This window comes from Pelobates fuscus, chromosome 1 (assembly GCF_036172605.1).
Source record: "Pelobates fuscus isolate aPelFus1 chromosome 1, aPelFus1.pri, whole genome shotgun sequence".
NCBI lineage: Eukaryota > Metazoa > Chordata > Amphibia > Anura > Pelobatidae > Pelobates > Pelobates fuscus.
The window spans coordinates 364533646-364550065 of NC_086317.1; the positions used below are offsets into that span (position 1 = coordinate 364533646).

The window sequence follows — 16420 nt, forward strand, 5'->3', positions numbered from 1 at the left end:
TAGTGCAAAATTATTTACTGCATTCCCAATGAATACATAGCTGTGGTTTAAGCAAAAAAAATCAAAGTTTCGACCCTGCTGGGTCTTTATCAAGATCACAGTGACATGTAACAAATGCTTTCTTTATATACATAAATTTATATACATAAATGAAACAAGATTTTCATTAAGTCCATTCGGAGTCACTGTGTTTAAATGGTGGATCCAATGGGCTTCACGTTGTAAGAGCAGCTTGGATCTATCACCTCCTCTTGGTTGTACAGGGACGTGGTCAATTGCAATAAACCGGGGCAAAGGTAGATGATGTTGACTAGCTAGAAAATGTTTAGCAACGGGTTTGTCGGTCCGTTGATCTCTGAAAGCGGTCATGATTTACAACGTGAAGCCCATTGGATCCACCATTTAAACACAGTGACTCCGAATGGACTTAATGAAAATCTTGTTTTGTCCATGTTTCTTTAATTAATACTCTTATGGCTGTATAACTCCGTTATGGCCTAACAGTTACAACCCAGGGATCTGTAAATAGTGTCCATGGTTTATAGTACTCTTCTATTTTGGACTAAAGTAACCAATTTGCAATTCCCTGTCTCTATGCGACAGAGTAATATGTAATTTTCTGTTTTTTCTTTTGAATGCGCACAACTACATACATTCCCTTCTATAGTGGGTAATCTGAATTACTATATTTCTTACTCGTTGGTTTGTTAAATATGTGGGAATTTTCCAAAAAGAGTCTTTAAGCAATTTCTAATATAGAACAAGCAGATATATATAGGGCACAGTGATGCCCAGGTTCACATAACATGTATGGGAATATTGGATGTGTTTGTACATACTAGTATAAATATACTATGTCCAGCTACAACATAAATCTATGCCTCTAGCCCTATGCCTAAACTAGGACATATCAGTAAAAATATGCCTTAGATAACTTATGTTGGTATATAATACAGAATGATTCTTTAACTAATTGTATCTGCTATAGCCTGTTCCCGTTATGCATCTATGTTCTAGATACATTTCTTACACTGTTAACTTTCACATTGATGTTTTTTGTGCACTTGCTTTATTTCACATACATTTGGCACATATATGGATCTATGTATGCAGAGCTCGGGGGATATTGGCTTAGTCTTCCTCTCTACACACTTTTCTAGGCATGTGTAGTGTTTTCTCTCCGGTTTCTTGTGTACCGGGTGATTGTTTTTACTCCTTCTTTGTAGTTGCTTAGCAACTACGCTATTTTTTTTACTCCGTTTACGTAGTTGCTTAGTAACTACGCTATTTATGTAACACGTCACACGCACGATCCCACGTGGTGTCTCACACTTCCGGGTTTCTCAGTCTGCCGGCTGTCCGATCATCTTACTGGTAAGCTTATTACACATTTATGTATATAAAGAAAGCATTTGTTACATGTCACTGTGATCTTGATAAAGACCCAGCAGGTTCGAAACGTTGATTTTTTTGCTTAAACCACAGCTATGTATTCATTGGGAATGCAGTAAATAATTTTGCACTACAATCAAGACCTAGTGTGCTCCCTTTATTGCTTTTTCATATATACCGTATTTTTCGCTCCATAAGACGCACCTCACCATAAGACGCACCTAGTTTTTAGAGGAAGAAACCCAGAAAAAAAATATTCTGAACAAACTGTCCCATAGTGTTTCTTACTATGGGACAGTTTGTTCAGAATATTTGTTTTCTCCCCTGTCACATAGTGTCCCCTCCTCCCATAGACTTCATCTCCCCCCCCCTCCCCATAGACTTCATCTCCCCCCCCCCCTCCCCATAGACTTCATCTCCCCCCCCTCCCCATAGACTTCATCTCCCCCCCCCTCCCCATAGACTTCATCTCCCCCCCCCTCCCCATAGACTTCATCTCCCCCCCCCTCCCCATAGACTTCATCTCCCCCCCTCCCCATAGACTTCATCTCCCCCCCTCCCCATAGACTTCATCTCCCCCCCCATAGACTTCATCTCCCCCCCATAGATTTTATCTCCCACCCTCCCCATATTCTTCTCTTCTATCCCATATCCTCCTCTCCCATACTGTCCCCCTCCCCTTGTCCCATAATTACTTACCTGTCTTGTAGCGTTGGCCGGCAGCACAGGGCGCACCGCGGTACTGGAACTTGAATTTCAGGTTCCGGTTTCCGGCGGGACTGAAAGGAAGTGCACACTCAGCTTGTGCACACTTCCTTTCAGTCCCGCCGGAAACCGGAACCTGAATTTCAAGTTCCAGTACCGCGGTGCGCCCTGTGCTGCCGGCCAACGCTACAAGACAGGTAAGTAAAGCTTCATATTCGCTCCATAAGACGCACAGACATTTCCCCTCACTTTTGAGGGGAAAAAAAGTGCGTCTTATGGAGCGAAAAATACGGTATATATATAATATTTTATAATACACATACATACACACACAATTCTAATTAACATTTTTTAAATCCCCCCATCCCCCCCATACTATTTTTGTTTAAAAAGCCACATATTTTTGGAAATGAGAATAAGGTTCTCCATATCAATATAAACCAAAAGGGAAAAAACAAAGTCATTAAAGGGAGTTTGGCAATTGCTGAAAAAATTTAATTAAATAAATTAAATAAATTATTCACGAGTTGTTACAAAAGTTTAAGACAACTGTCAGAGGATTAAGTAAATTCTATTTACATAGGTTTAATATGCAGTATTTTAACCACTGCAGAAAATTGACCAGCAGTGCTTTTAGTCAAACCATGTCACAATCTTGTATTTTTACAGTAGTAACACAATGGGAAGGACTGACTGTGCCTTCAACTGCAGTTCATCAAAATAACCTAAATAGATTTTCAAATAAGCAAAGTCCACAAAGCATCAAAGAATGTTAATTTATAGTGATCTGCAGAAGACAAATCACATAGTATGCTACAGGTAGCTGTATGCCACAGGAAGATAAGGACATTAATATTGCAAACAATTATAGTTTTCAGAGCAGCATACACTGAACCCTAGAGGTAATTGGATACCAGGGGAAGGGAAGTTAATTGGATTTCAAACTGTCCATCTCTGTCACGCCTTTAACATGCTCTTACTAATTTCCAGCCATCAGCAGCTGTTTGTTTTTCTTGGCTTTTTCTTTTTCAACTGTATCAAATATTGATCTAAGCAATTAACACCATGAAGGTGCTTTGAAAAACCAAATCAATACTATAATGCTGCTCAAAGGAATACCTTTTAAAAGAACATGTTGATGATGATATATTTCCAGGCAGCACCTAGAATATGCACTTCCAAATCTTGTCTGCAAATGGTAAATGTCGAGACCCGTAACAAAAGAGAAGGCCGTGTACTGAAACAGAACCTTCTGAAAAATTGCACCGCATGTCACAAGATTCATGTTGCTTTTTCATGTTTACATTAAAATGTAAATGCCACCACAATCAGCACTCATACTTAAATAGCAAGTTTTATTCTGTAGTGTGTGGCTGCAACAAAATCACAGAAGTATTTGTTGATTTGCTTTCTTGCTCTTATCATAATGACAGATCTCAACAACAAATTGCATGTAAATTGCTTTGTTGCGACAACGTCATGAATGGCAGTGAGTCAACACGATTACGGTCGCTTTGATTTGGTGGTGATGTTGTTGGAGGAATGGAGTGGAATGCCAAATCTAAAAACAAAAGTCATTTAGATAAACATTAAACACATAAACAAATATTGTCAAAAAGTCTGTTGTGACCATATAGTAAACTCTTTGACTGTCCTTGAATACTGGGTTGCTCTTTCTTGGTGTAGGTAAGTAGCATTCGTGCTTATAAAGTATTGAGATAAATGAACTCACTTCATGAAGATACGTTTAAAGAAAAAAATAAAGAAGGATATATTAGATTACCCCATTAGAGCTCTGGATTTACAGAGCTTTAGGACAGTTCAGCTTACAGCAAGTGCAATTAATCAGATTTGTTGTCTAAGCACGAATTTCTACATTTGTAAATAACAATACAGAACAATATCACTCGCTGCAATTTCCTAAATACATGTTGGGTACCCTTCAAAAACGAATTTTTTTTATATTTATCACTTCTTTACCCCTTAAGGACGGAGGGAATTGCACAAGACTTGTACTGATCAAAACAAAACCTTGAATTTCAGCCTTATTTTTGTAGAATTATAATTTACCTATTTTGTGCCCACACTTATTACCGTATTTTTCGCTCCATAAGACGCACTTTTTTTCCCCTCAAAAGTGAGGGGAAATGTCTGTGCGTCTTATGGAGCGAATATGAAGCTTTACTTACCTGTCTTGCAGCGTTGGCCGGCAGCACAGGGCGCACCGCGGTAGTGGAACTTGAATTTCATGTTCCGGTTTCCGGCGGGACTGAAAGGAAGTGCGCACAAGCTGAGTGCGCACTTCCTTTCAGTCCCGCCGGAAACCGGAACATGAAATTCAAGTTCCACTACCGCGGTGCGCCCTGTGCTGCCGGCCAACGCTGCAAGACAGGTAAGTAATTATGGGACAAGGGGAGGGGGTCAGTATGGGAGAGAAGTCTGGGGGGGGGGGGATGAAGTCTATGGGGAGGGGGGGGGATGAAGTCTATGGGGAGGGGGGGGGATGAAGTCTATGGGGAGGGGGGGGGTGAAGTCTATGGGGAGGGGGGGGATGAAGTCTATGGGGAGGGGGGGGGATGAAGACAATGGGAGAGAGGAGAAGACAATGGGAGAGAGGAGAAGACTATGGGAGGGGGGGACACAAAAAATATTCTGTACAAACTGTCCCATAGTAAGAAACACTATGGGACAGTTTGTTCAGAATATTTTTTTTCTGGGTTTCTTCCTCTAAAAACTAGGTGCGTCTTATGATGAGGTGCGTCTTATGGAGCGAAAAATACGGTATATAGCATTTTGTCCAGGACAAAGAGTGCTTTCATTTCAAATAAAATATTTATATATGAAACTATTTAATATGAATAAAATCTGAACAAGTTTGATAAATTAAGAAGAAACATTCTGCATAGCATTTTAACAGTGAATATCATAATACTGTGAGCTTTTACTACAATCAAACACTAGTATTTGTGTTCAGCATTGTCTCACACGTACAACAGTACCCCCTATTGTATTGCTTTAAAACACTCATTTGTGTTCAGTGATGTCTCAAGAGGGGTTTTGGATGTTACAGGGTCAATGTCTTGCCCATTTCAGTTTGCCAGATTGGTCTGCTGGGTCAATGTTGCCATTGAGACCAAATGGCTGCCTAGTAATGAGAATTACCCCCATTATGACATCCCATTTGCAAAAGTATACAAACTAGGGTAATCAACATGTGGTATATTAGTAGCCTCTTAGCCACGTAAACAGGGGGCCAGTTCACGGTCCTTCAGACACTGTTGGGGGCCGGACGATAAAAAATATTAACAAATTCCGGGGGCGTGCCCTGACCGCGCATGTGAGCGGACGTGTGAGACCAGAGCTCCTCCGATACTGCGGCTATCTCAGCGTGGAGTAACCGACGAAACACCGACTAACTCAGCACAACACAAGGGGAATTCACCTCCTACCCGATGGCGGTGAAACCGCAAAAAAAACTATGCATGCCCATCTGGAGAAAACTCAAGCTATGGAGCATGGTGAGCAAGATGGCGCCGATAGGCCCAAATCCCCAGCATGTGATTATGAAACAGGGGATAGCAGACATGGCCAGGACAGCCCAGTGACAAATTCCTCTATATGATCAATTATGCTGGAATTGAAAGCCTCATTTAAAGCAGACCTGCAGCAGATAGCAGCAGACATCAGGTCAGACATTAACAACATAGGGGAACGCACTGCGCGCCTGGAAGAGCGCACGGAGGAGTTAATAGACGCACACAACTCCATGGCAGAGGCTTACACATCCCTAACACATAAGATGAAAGTACTGGAAGGGAAAATTGCAGATCAGGAGGACAGGAGCTGCAGAAATAATATTCGCATTAGAGGCATCCCAGAATCTGTTACACAGACGGGATTAACCCGATATGTGCAGGATCTATTTAGGGCAATTATCCCCTCACTAACGGATTCAGAATTGCTCCTGGATAGAACGCACCGTCTCCCCAAACCTAAACATCTCCCGCCTGACACATCAAGAGACACCATTACAAGGGTCCACTACTACCCCGTCAAGGACCGTATTATGCAAGCAGCAGGAACCGCAGGCCACTGGCCTGAACCCTACACGGACGTCAAACTCTTCACAGACCTCTCATCAACAACCATGCTCGCACGCCGCACGTTTGCACCCATCACTGCAGTATTGAGAGCAGCAAATGTCCCATACAAGTGGGGTTTCCCTACGAAATTGTTAATCAAACGGAATGGCGTGGACAAACCAATACTCAGCCCAGAAGACGGGAAGAGGATCCTCCGGGACTGGAACATTCCGCTACAAGCAATTAGCCCTACAAGACCACTACAGTCCACAGCACCAAAATCTCTCACTAAAGACTGGGAACAGACAACGAAGGCTCCACGCACACCTGCAGACTACAGGACCCCTCCGACCTGAAGAACCTACCAGATCATAGCAGGATCGGTGAAAACCGAATGGACTAAAAGTACAGGTTCTATAGTTCTATTTCAATTACTTGACCCCTTTTGCTTTATTTTAGAATTGTCGGTTATAAGACCCGTAGCCCAGGCCGCGGCCGGGTGGGGTAACACCCGGACTCTCTCTGTTGAACCCTTGTATTGTTGTAGGTCATATACATATAGATCTCGACATCTTGCCCTGAGTGGGCCACCCCCAAGGCTCTTAAGTAGCCATACCTATCCGTTGTTTTACGCAACCCAATGTCACCGCTCGGTGACACACGGAGTATTGTATATAGTTGTTACCCTGTTACTCCCCCACCCCCACCCCAGTGAGTATATTTATGAATTGCACCATGCCCAACTTAAGACACCCTGGGTCCTTACTACTTAAGAGTACAGCACACCATACGACCACATCATGGTGATTAAGATTATGGCCCTAAACACAAAAGGGCTTAACTCCCCGAACAAACGCAGGCTGGCCATACAGGAAGTGATTAAAAGTGGCGCTCTAGTGGCATTCTTTCAAGAGACGCACTTTAGGTGGAAGGATAGACCTAGATTTACCTCCAAGTGGTTCCCCCCATGACTTCCACACCTGTTATACAGCCAAACAACGGGGTGTTTCCATTTTAATAAGCAAATAAGTAGTATTCTCTTTAGTCCGCAAGATACATGATAGAAAAGGGCGATACCTAATATTGCAATGTCTTCTTAATAATACTCCATACACACTAGTCAATATCTACAGCCCTAATGAGAACCAACATTAATTCTTAACCTCGACTCTGGCATTACTTGATATGTATAAATACGGGGAGGTAATTATTGGAGGCGACACGAATTTCATACTAGATGGCGAATCCGATTCGTCCACCGCTATCAGGCTCTCACGAAGTACCATGCGGCAGAGAACGGCTCTAGCAGCCAAAGTCTGCACCACGCTGGCCTCCCACCACTTGGTGGATCCATGGCGCATCCTCCACCCCACAAAGGTGGATTACACGTGTCATACAGTGCACATAACAGCTACTCCCGTATAGACTGCTTTCTTATCCCCGCCACCCTAATGCCTAACATAGCAGAAGCTACTATTGGAACGATGTCATGGTCTGACCATGCACCTATTGCCCTAAGCATTAAGGGAACATTCCCCAATAAAGGGACAAGCACATGGAGACTAAACGAAAAACTACTAGCAGATCCTTCCATAGTAGCACAGATCACTACAGACCTCCAGTACTATTTCACTGAAAATACAAACACATGTGCTTGCTCTGACAGCCTGTCTGGGGTAAACTTTAGTGCATGATGGACCGGGTCCGCATTCCAGCGTTAACTGCTTCCCCAGCATGACGGACCAGGTCCGTCATTCGTCACTAAGGGGTTAAGGACTGAGCCAAAATGTACACGTGATCAAAACAAAACTTAATGTGAAAGGTGAATTACGGTTGAACAGACATAACAGACAGTCAAATTCCTGGTATTGTTTACGCGCACCCACACTTATTATAGATCATTTTATTCAGGGGAAACAGGGCTTTCATTTAGAAATTGAATATTTAGCTATAAAACATAATTTAATATGAATAAAATGTGAGAAAATAGAAATGTATTTTTTTTTGTTCTATGTGACATTTTAATGTCATAATACTGTGTGTGAAAAATGCAAAAAAATTTCACTTTCACGGACGATATCGGTGTAATACATTTTACTGTTTTGAAACACTAGTATTTATGTTCAGCAAATTTTTCCCGAGTAAAACAGTACCCCTCATGTACAGGTCTTATGGTGTCTTGGAAAGTTACAGGGTTAAATATAGTGCTAGCAAACTAAATTCCCTGGACTTTGTGCCTGGGTGGACAGGCAGGTCCTGCAAATTGTAATTAATAAAATTACCTAATTATGTAAAATTATTACATAAATATATACGTAGAATTTTTTATATATATATATATATATATATATATATATATACACATATATATATATATATATATATATATATATATAAATATATATACACACACACACACACACATCCATTTGACTGTGGCATTAAATAAATTAACTGTGACTTTTTTGGACCCCTTTTGAACTTTGAAGAGTATACAGAAATAATTCCATTCTATCAGCCATATCATCCTCTACCTTCATCCAGTTATGATCTACCCAAACTATTTGAGACTATTTTTACAAACACTGTGGAATTCTATTTACATAACTTGCAGCACAAACAAATTACTACTATGTACCACTATATATAGAGGGTTGCTTGTGGTGTTCTAATAGAAGAGGCATTGATCAGATTTGATTAAACATGTATGAAAGCTAACAGTAATTGTCATTTGGAGGTAGAAGAAAAAAAAATTCTACATATCGACTGGCATAATGATGTCAACTTGAACACCATGTGAGAGTGTTTATTGTTTAGTTTGTGATAGACAGTATAATTTGATTTCCAGTTGTGACAATTACGTCTTTTGTTCTTAGTGTGCATTGTTTTGCTAATTGTGTACTGAAAAGACTAAGCTTACCATATTATTTTCTTCGTCTTAATACATGCTAAAACAGTTTGCTTTATTCCCTACATTTAAATACCAGCAAATACAAGTGTCTTTCAACTGTGAAAAATTAATAAAATAATCATTTCATGTCTTTGATTTATAGTACTTTTTCAGAAACTTAAAGGTGAAATTTTGCATAATTGTCCATTGATTACTGAGCACACCAAAGAAAATAAGCAACAATTCTAAATTTGCACGGTATGTAAACGTTTTAGAAAAATCATACTTTTGGAGACAATGACAATGTTTAGTAATGTTCAAAATAAAAGGTAAATGTTCATGAGTGGGGTCAGAAAAAAAGTAGCACAGTCAAGAGATTGTTTCAGTAGACATACACCTCTCATGACTGTTACTGTTTTATTAATGCCACCAGAATACAGAATGTTATGTTTAAAATCTATAAACAAACATAATAAACATTGCTTAGTACTAAACAATGTTGTCATTAACCCCTTAAGGACCAAACTTCTGGAATAAAAGGGAATCATGACATGTCACACATGTCATGTGTCCTTAAGGGGTTAAAGGGACACTCCAGGCACCCAGACCACTTCTGCTTATTGGAGTGGTCTGGGTGCCAACTCCCACTACCCTTAACCCTGCAAGTGTAATTATTGCAGTTTTTTTTATAAACTGCAATAATTACATTGCAGGGTTAACTCCACCTCTAGTGGCTGTCTAGTAGACAGCCACTAGAGGGAACTTCCTGATTTCTAGCAAAGATTTTCTTTGCTAGAGCGTCGCTGGACGTCCTCACGCTGTGTGAGGACCTCCAGCGTTGCTCATTTCCTCATAGGAAAGCATTGAAAATCTTTTTCAATGCTTTCCTATGGGGAGCGCTAATGCGGCATTGCCGCGCATTAGGTCTCCTCGGCCGGTGGGCGGGATCAGTCTCGACGGAGACAGTAGGAGGAGAGGCGCGGAGGAGGAGACAGCGACGAGGGACATCGTCGCTGCCTCAGGTAAGTGACTGTAGGGGTTTTTACCCCTTCAGTAACCGGGGATTGGGGGGTGGGAGGGAGAGGGTACCCCCAGTGCCAGGAAAATGGATTGTTTTCCTGGCACTGGAGTTTTCCTTTAACTTTACACTCCAAGCACGCTAACCACTACAGCCTACATCATAACTTATGTCACTGTAGTGGCTAGTGTGCCAGAAATGCCCTGCTCCTGTTGCAGAGAACTTTATAAAGTCACGTTGCAGGTCTCATGCAAGTTGTCAAAATATGCTAAAATGGGTTAACATCTTACTGTGGCATAGCTCCAGGGCAGTAGTGTTTATGGTTCTTGAAATGTTTCTTTAAAGAAGCTTTCTGGGCATCAAAGAACTTCATAAAATTTAAGTTGTTATGGTGCCAGGATGTTCTTGGCGCAAGCTTTCCAATAGGAATTATACCATTCAAAAACAGTTTAACCACAGTGCCATATAGACTTGCCCATGTCCTTCCGCTTCGCTGTGATTCCTGAATCAGGAAGTACATTTCCCAAATGGTATTGTGAATGGGGAGCTACTGTTTGGCTTAGAGTGTCAGCTGATATTCTCAGCCAGTAAGAGACACCCCTGTCCAAGGCTTCCTATTTTAAGAGAAGAGAAAAGAGCTAGATGACACTGTGGACTCAAGACATTGGATTTGTTTGTGAACAGTTTAAACCAAAAGGTTTAAACCTGAGCATGTGTCAAAATGTAATCTATACAGATGAGTCAACGCCTATAATGCTACATGAAGCACTCCATAACAGCAAGTTTAACAATGAAAAGACAAAATTTTGTACATCTAGACTCTAAGCATCCTAATCAGCAGTTCCCACTCCTCTATGGAGGCTGTTGACAGAACAACACATACATTTGCACTCAGTCAAGTTGGGTAAAACTTCACGTTTGATTCCCAAAAGGATCAACTCTGCTTTCATCCTTCTAGGGTCAATAAAATTAGTACCATACGCTGGGTTGCTTTATGTTTTTTTATAAATGATCTATAATTTGCAACACTAAAACTATTAACATATATGCCATTTATACTTTATTCTACACCATGAATGGCAAACATTTTGGAGTCCGTGTTAACGCTTACCAATAGATAAAGCAATATAACTAAAATATATAGGGGCACTTCTGTTCACATTTCCCTCCTTTTGTTACTCTCATTCTCCCATCTTCTCTCTTCTCCTTGATACACCGCATTTAATTGTAGCAATGGCAACTGTGTAGAAATTGTGTGCCTTTGACCGCCAACAAGTATTTTGTTATCTCTACTAAGAAATTATATATTACATTTTAACACTGTTTTACTATACATTTTATTTAAGTTTATGAGTTTGAGAGAGAGATTTTTGAAAACCAAACTTCTTAAAAACTGTCAGAATTGCTTTAAAAGTATTTAGAGCAAAATACTATAACATTGTTTTTAACATTTTGTTTTGTGATTAAATACATAATCGTATAAACCTATTATGCTTAAATGTCCCAGGATATATATGGAAATTAAAGGGATCTAATTGCATTCTTCCCTGAAAAAAACACTTTCTACTTAAACAAACAGGACATGCTTGGAAACTAGGAAAAGGTAAATGTAGCATGGTTAAATTAATTGATGATATTATTATTATACTTTAATTCCAACAAAATATATATATATATATATATATATATACAATTTAACTAACTGTTTAATTCTAACAAATGCAGTTTTACATGTAACCAGAGTTTCCACATAAATATTTTTCATTATTTGTTATTTACAGTACTCACCTTCAATTGAGAAACTTCCCATCTTAGACTCTAAAAAGTCAAAGAGAGTACTTGGAGCTGAAGGTCTTGCACCGGCAGACTCATCATCTACTTCTGCACGTGTTCTTCCTCTTCCTTTTCCTTTACCTGTCAAGGACACAATGCTCTTGGTTTGTGATCTTGTAAAACAGTAGCGCCTCTTTCCCCCTGTTCACACTAACATATTTAGCTTGTAAAGCAACATTTTCAAAAAGATACAATTTTAAAGTACCATAACAACATTATTTGCAAAGGTTGTAGTGCAGAGAGCACCCTCCACTTTGCCATCTTTTTAGGGTAGCTTACAACTGCCCCAAATTACTAAAGCTTCTGCAGCTGTAATCTTGACTAATGGAGCAGAGACATCCAAAGGAGGATGTTTTACTTCCTCCTTCACAGTATCAGATATGTACTAACTGTGTATGTATGTCTGGCATGCACAACTAGTGAAGACCTCTCTGTTACCCTGGGCAAAGTATGATTCCCTGTTGTGCAAAAAACAGTGGCTCACAAGATCTCTGCAGGCAGGCTGGATTGAAAAGCTGTGAACTGTGTCATGCATAAGCAGGTAGAAGCCCCAGTATGGGTGTGACCAGCTTACTGAGCAGGTCCAACTTATCTTATGTGATGAGTGCATCAGTGGCAGAGGGATAAACTATATATCATATAAACCACTGCATGTTTAGATTCCGAATGATACAGTGTTCCTTTAATAATGAATTGAAAGTTTAGAACATGTATACTACACAATATTATAAAAGGTGCCATGAATAGATGGTAACAAGTAAGCACAACATGCCCCTAGATGCAACTTGTGAAAAGAAAGGCCTTCACATATAAATATGTATTTTACTTAGTAACATTAAAACCAATAAAACCCACAAAAGGTCTCTATTATACTACAATACCATACAATTTTAAAAGTATTTTATTCCACAGATTTTAATACATTCCTATCAGCCACATAACATATTATTGTGACAAGGTCTTTTGAAAAGCTAGACACATATGCTAGTAAATGTTCTGTTAAAATAGGTGCCTCACATTGTTCTAGCTGTAGAATATCAGCATATTTCATAGAACTGTACCATAGGTGAATTATTCACTTAGGCAAAGTGCATAAGCCCACCTGGCCTACATTTAGGGGGACAGTTGCAATGTTGAGCCTTTTCTCTGTTATCCTGGTTTGCACACCAGCGTGAGCTGCTTTTGGGAAAGACAAAGAGAAATGGCTCCAAATAACTGCAACTGCATCAGTCAATGCAGAAAACAACAAAAAGCACTGAGAGAAGACTGGCCAACATGGATGCTGGTCGCCCTTGTACACATACACACAAGAATGACACCCCCCATCTATTTTAGGCAGCCCCCACTCCATCTGTATCACCAGTGCTGCTCAATATATACTGCATTCCCTTTCCAGTCACGCTGCAATCCTGTTCCGCTTTTATGCTTCCCAAATTTGCAAAGGCATGAGACAAGAATATGATCCAACTTGGGCTCTGCTCACACAAGCTTAAAATCTTAAGAAGAGAAAAAATCCACAAAAGGTAGAAATGCACTGTGTTCAGAATGGAAGATAGCTCTCTGGTACACAGGATTTTACATACCGGTATGTACATAAAATGTGAAAGTGGTAGAGTATGAAGATTAAAGGGTCAGGTAACAGACAATAGGTTAGCAAGATCTTTGAGAAAAAACAGGAGTGGACACTGTAGGGAGATTAATTAAAATCCTCAACACTTTTACAGAATTGAAAAAGTTGTTTTCAAAGAGGTTCAACATTCGTTCTTTATTAGTAGTATTTTAGTTTACTATTGCAAATCGCACTGCAATATATCAGTGTTTTATTTCTTTTGGAGAATGAATATGTAATGGTGCTGTCACAGAAAGCCGATGAGCCATATTTATAACCACACGCCTATGACATTACTGAAAGCTTTTTGAAGTGTGAGATATCTGACATATGCTGCAAACACTGTGCATGCCGTTTCTTTTAATAGCATGGATGAGAGAAGCTTTCCATTGACAGATTAATGCAGAGAAGGAAAAGAGGAGGCAGATAACCGCATCTCAAAGTCTTTACACCAAGATATAGCTGTGCATGGGAATCCTAAGGCCAGTAACAAATAAAAAGCTTTCATTATTTTGTCACATTGCCTCACAAATCAAGCTAAAGAGTTACCAACCCTTTGTTTTTGTTTTTTTAAAGTCATAGTGCCCGATTTGGTCACTCCCTCAAATAAAAAATAAAATAACCTAAAACTTACCTGAAGTCCAGACCCAGACGAAGCACTCCCCCATCTGACGTGATAGAGATGTTTTTGTTTGGATACTTTAAACTGGTATAATACATGTGCATGTAGGGAACACCTGGTATATTAAAAAAAAATAAAAAAAAACGCACACAAAAAAAAACTAAACTAAATAAAAACAAAGAGTATAGGTAGGATGGGAGGGCTTAACATAAGGACAATGGAAGGGAGGGAGGGAGGGGAGACAAAACTTCCTTGCAAGAGAGATGCTGATTAAGTTAGTTGACAGCGTGCAGTGCATGTGTTTTTTGCACAGATTTGACATTAGCAGTCCAGAACAGATTTCTGGGCTGCAGAAGTCACGTATGCTGGGGGTGCAACTAGTCCCTGGGGAAAAAACATTTCTAATATTTCTAGATATGCAGCCTTTTTAGTGAAAACGCTACACATACAGACTCTTACTACCATTACCACTTCTAAAAGAGCATACATTATTTGCTATAATCAAAATAGCTACACTTCCAGTTAAGAAAAAAATTGAAAGAGTTAAAGTTAAGGTGTAACAAGTATTTCTTTTTTTCTTTAATTGCTGAATAAACTTCCCGTTTAAATGTACTCAGTTTCAAACCAAACAGTAACAGCGCATAAAAAAATTAAATTAAAGTGGCTGTCTGATGTTCCATATAGTTATACCTCTCATTGGTGGTCCTTGTGGAAGCTTTGGTTTGCTGCCAGTAAGGAGGAAATTTAAAGCAGACTCCAAATTGTTGCCATAGTCCATGAGTGCTTGTCTGGCTGAATCTTTACTGAACCCCATTTCTGTGATGTGTCTCAGTGCCTTTTCGTCAACCTGTAATTAAAAAAAGAAAAGCATTTTAGATTATTTTAATACAAATGTATTATCTTTTCTCTGGCTCACTATCACTTCATTTATTATTTAAGTATAATCTTAATTATAATAATATAATTCTGGTCCATTTATTAAAATGTTTAGAACACATTCTCAGATGTTCACTTAATTTCCTAATGCATTCTAAATCCACAGCAAACATGATCATTCATTTCATCTGCCTATGCTCTGATTAAGTATGAAAGCTTGAGATGAAAGAAGGGAAACTCACAAGCAGATAATATTCGTATGAAACACGTTTCAGGACTTTACAAAGAATGGCAAATCGTGGTTCAGTAGATACATGTAGACAGGCCTGTTTTTTCCTCTCTTTCTCACTGGAGATTCCACACATTAATCCACAAAGGTCTAAGAATTCCAATTGGAAAGATTTACAGCTGATGTAATCAATTTGCACATTAAAGGGCAAATGGTATATTGATCTTAAAGTATTATGCAATGTATCTCTCTACTAACCAAAAAGACTGCTTATTTACTAAGTTAGGAATACAGCAACTTTTGATGTTAATGATGGGACTTCATGATAAGCAATTTGCAGTGTAGCAAAGACATAGGATCAAACGCTAACATATATACATCCAGCTCTGGGAAAATTAATACGGACTATTGAAACATAGAAGGTGATATATGATGTATTCTTAGTATGTCAAACAAGTCAAATGATTTTTTTATTTTTATTTATTTTTTTACAGATCATCTTTATTTCACAATCTTCTTTGAAATTAACCGTACTGTAATGCAAGTTGTATTTCATTCTTCACACACTAATTTAATGGAGCCATTATCTATAATTTAAACACTAAATTCACATGCCAGCCGTAATCCTGATTATGGAAACACAGAAATAGCCATGCAGGGAATCCAGATAACGAAATATATATAAGCATTCTTGTATAAGTATTTCACACTGTATTAATATACTTCAATGTTTATTACCATGCCACTTGCAAATAATTATTGCAAATGTGTTAATACAAACTATAGGTGTGCACTTTTTGCATGTTTAAGGGATTGCACTGAATAACTATATTGTAATGTGATTCAGGAAGGCAAGAGACAGTTTGATAAAATAACTCCATCCGGTCATGGCAAATGTTCATTAATATGCAAATAAACAAACAAAAAAACAACAGACATAAAAGGCTAAATTGAGCACCATATATTAGAGGCTTTCTGTGCAAGACAGTGCAACTTTCCCATTAAAAACAACAAATACACTCCATAGCAAAGAAAATAAAGTATATACAACCAACATGTAAACAAATTGGTGCTGTAAAAAGTGCTTAGTACATAGACTTAAAAAGTACTACAAATGTAAAATGTCAACTATGAATGAGCAAACATTGTTAAGTTCTAATATAT

The 16420-nt window shown here is 39.0% G+C and overlaps 1 protein-coding gene across 1 annotated transcript in view; it reads right to left on the reverse strand.

The window, feature by feature from the left end:
• TDRD3 (tudor domain containing 3) overlaps positions 1 to 16420 on the reverse strand; it is a 223027-nt gene that overhangs the window by 41903 nt on the left and 164704 nt on the right. Inside the window, exons 9-10 of the mRNA XM_063425944.1 lie at positions 14842 to 14998; positions 11876 to 12001 (exon numbers count right to left, since the gene is read on the reverse strand). Coding sequence (XP_063282014.1) covers positions 11876 to 12001; positions 14842 to 14998 — 283 coding nt within the window. The remainder of the gene's footprint in view (positions 1 to 11875; positions 12002 to 14841; positions 14999 to 16420) is intronic.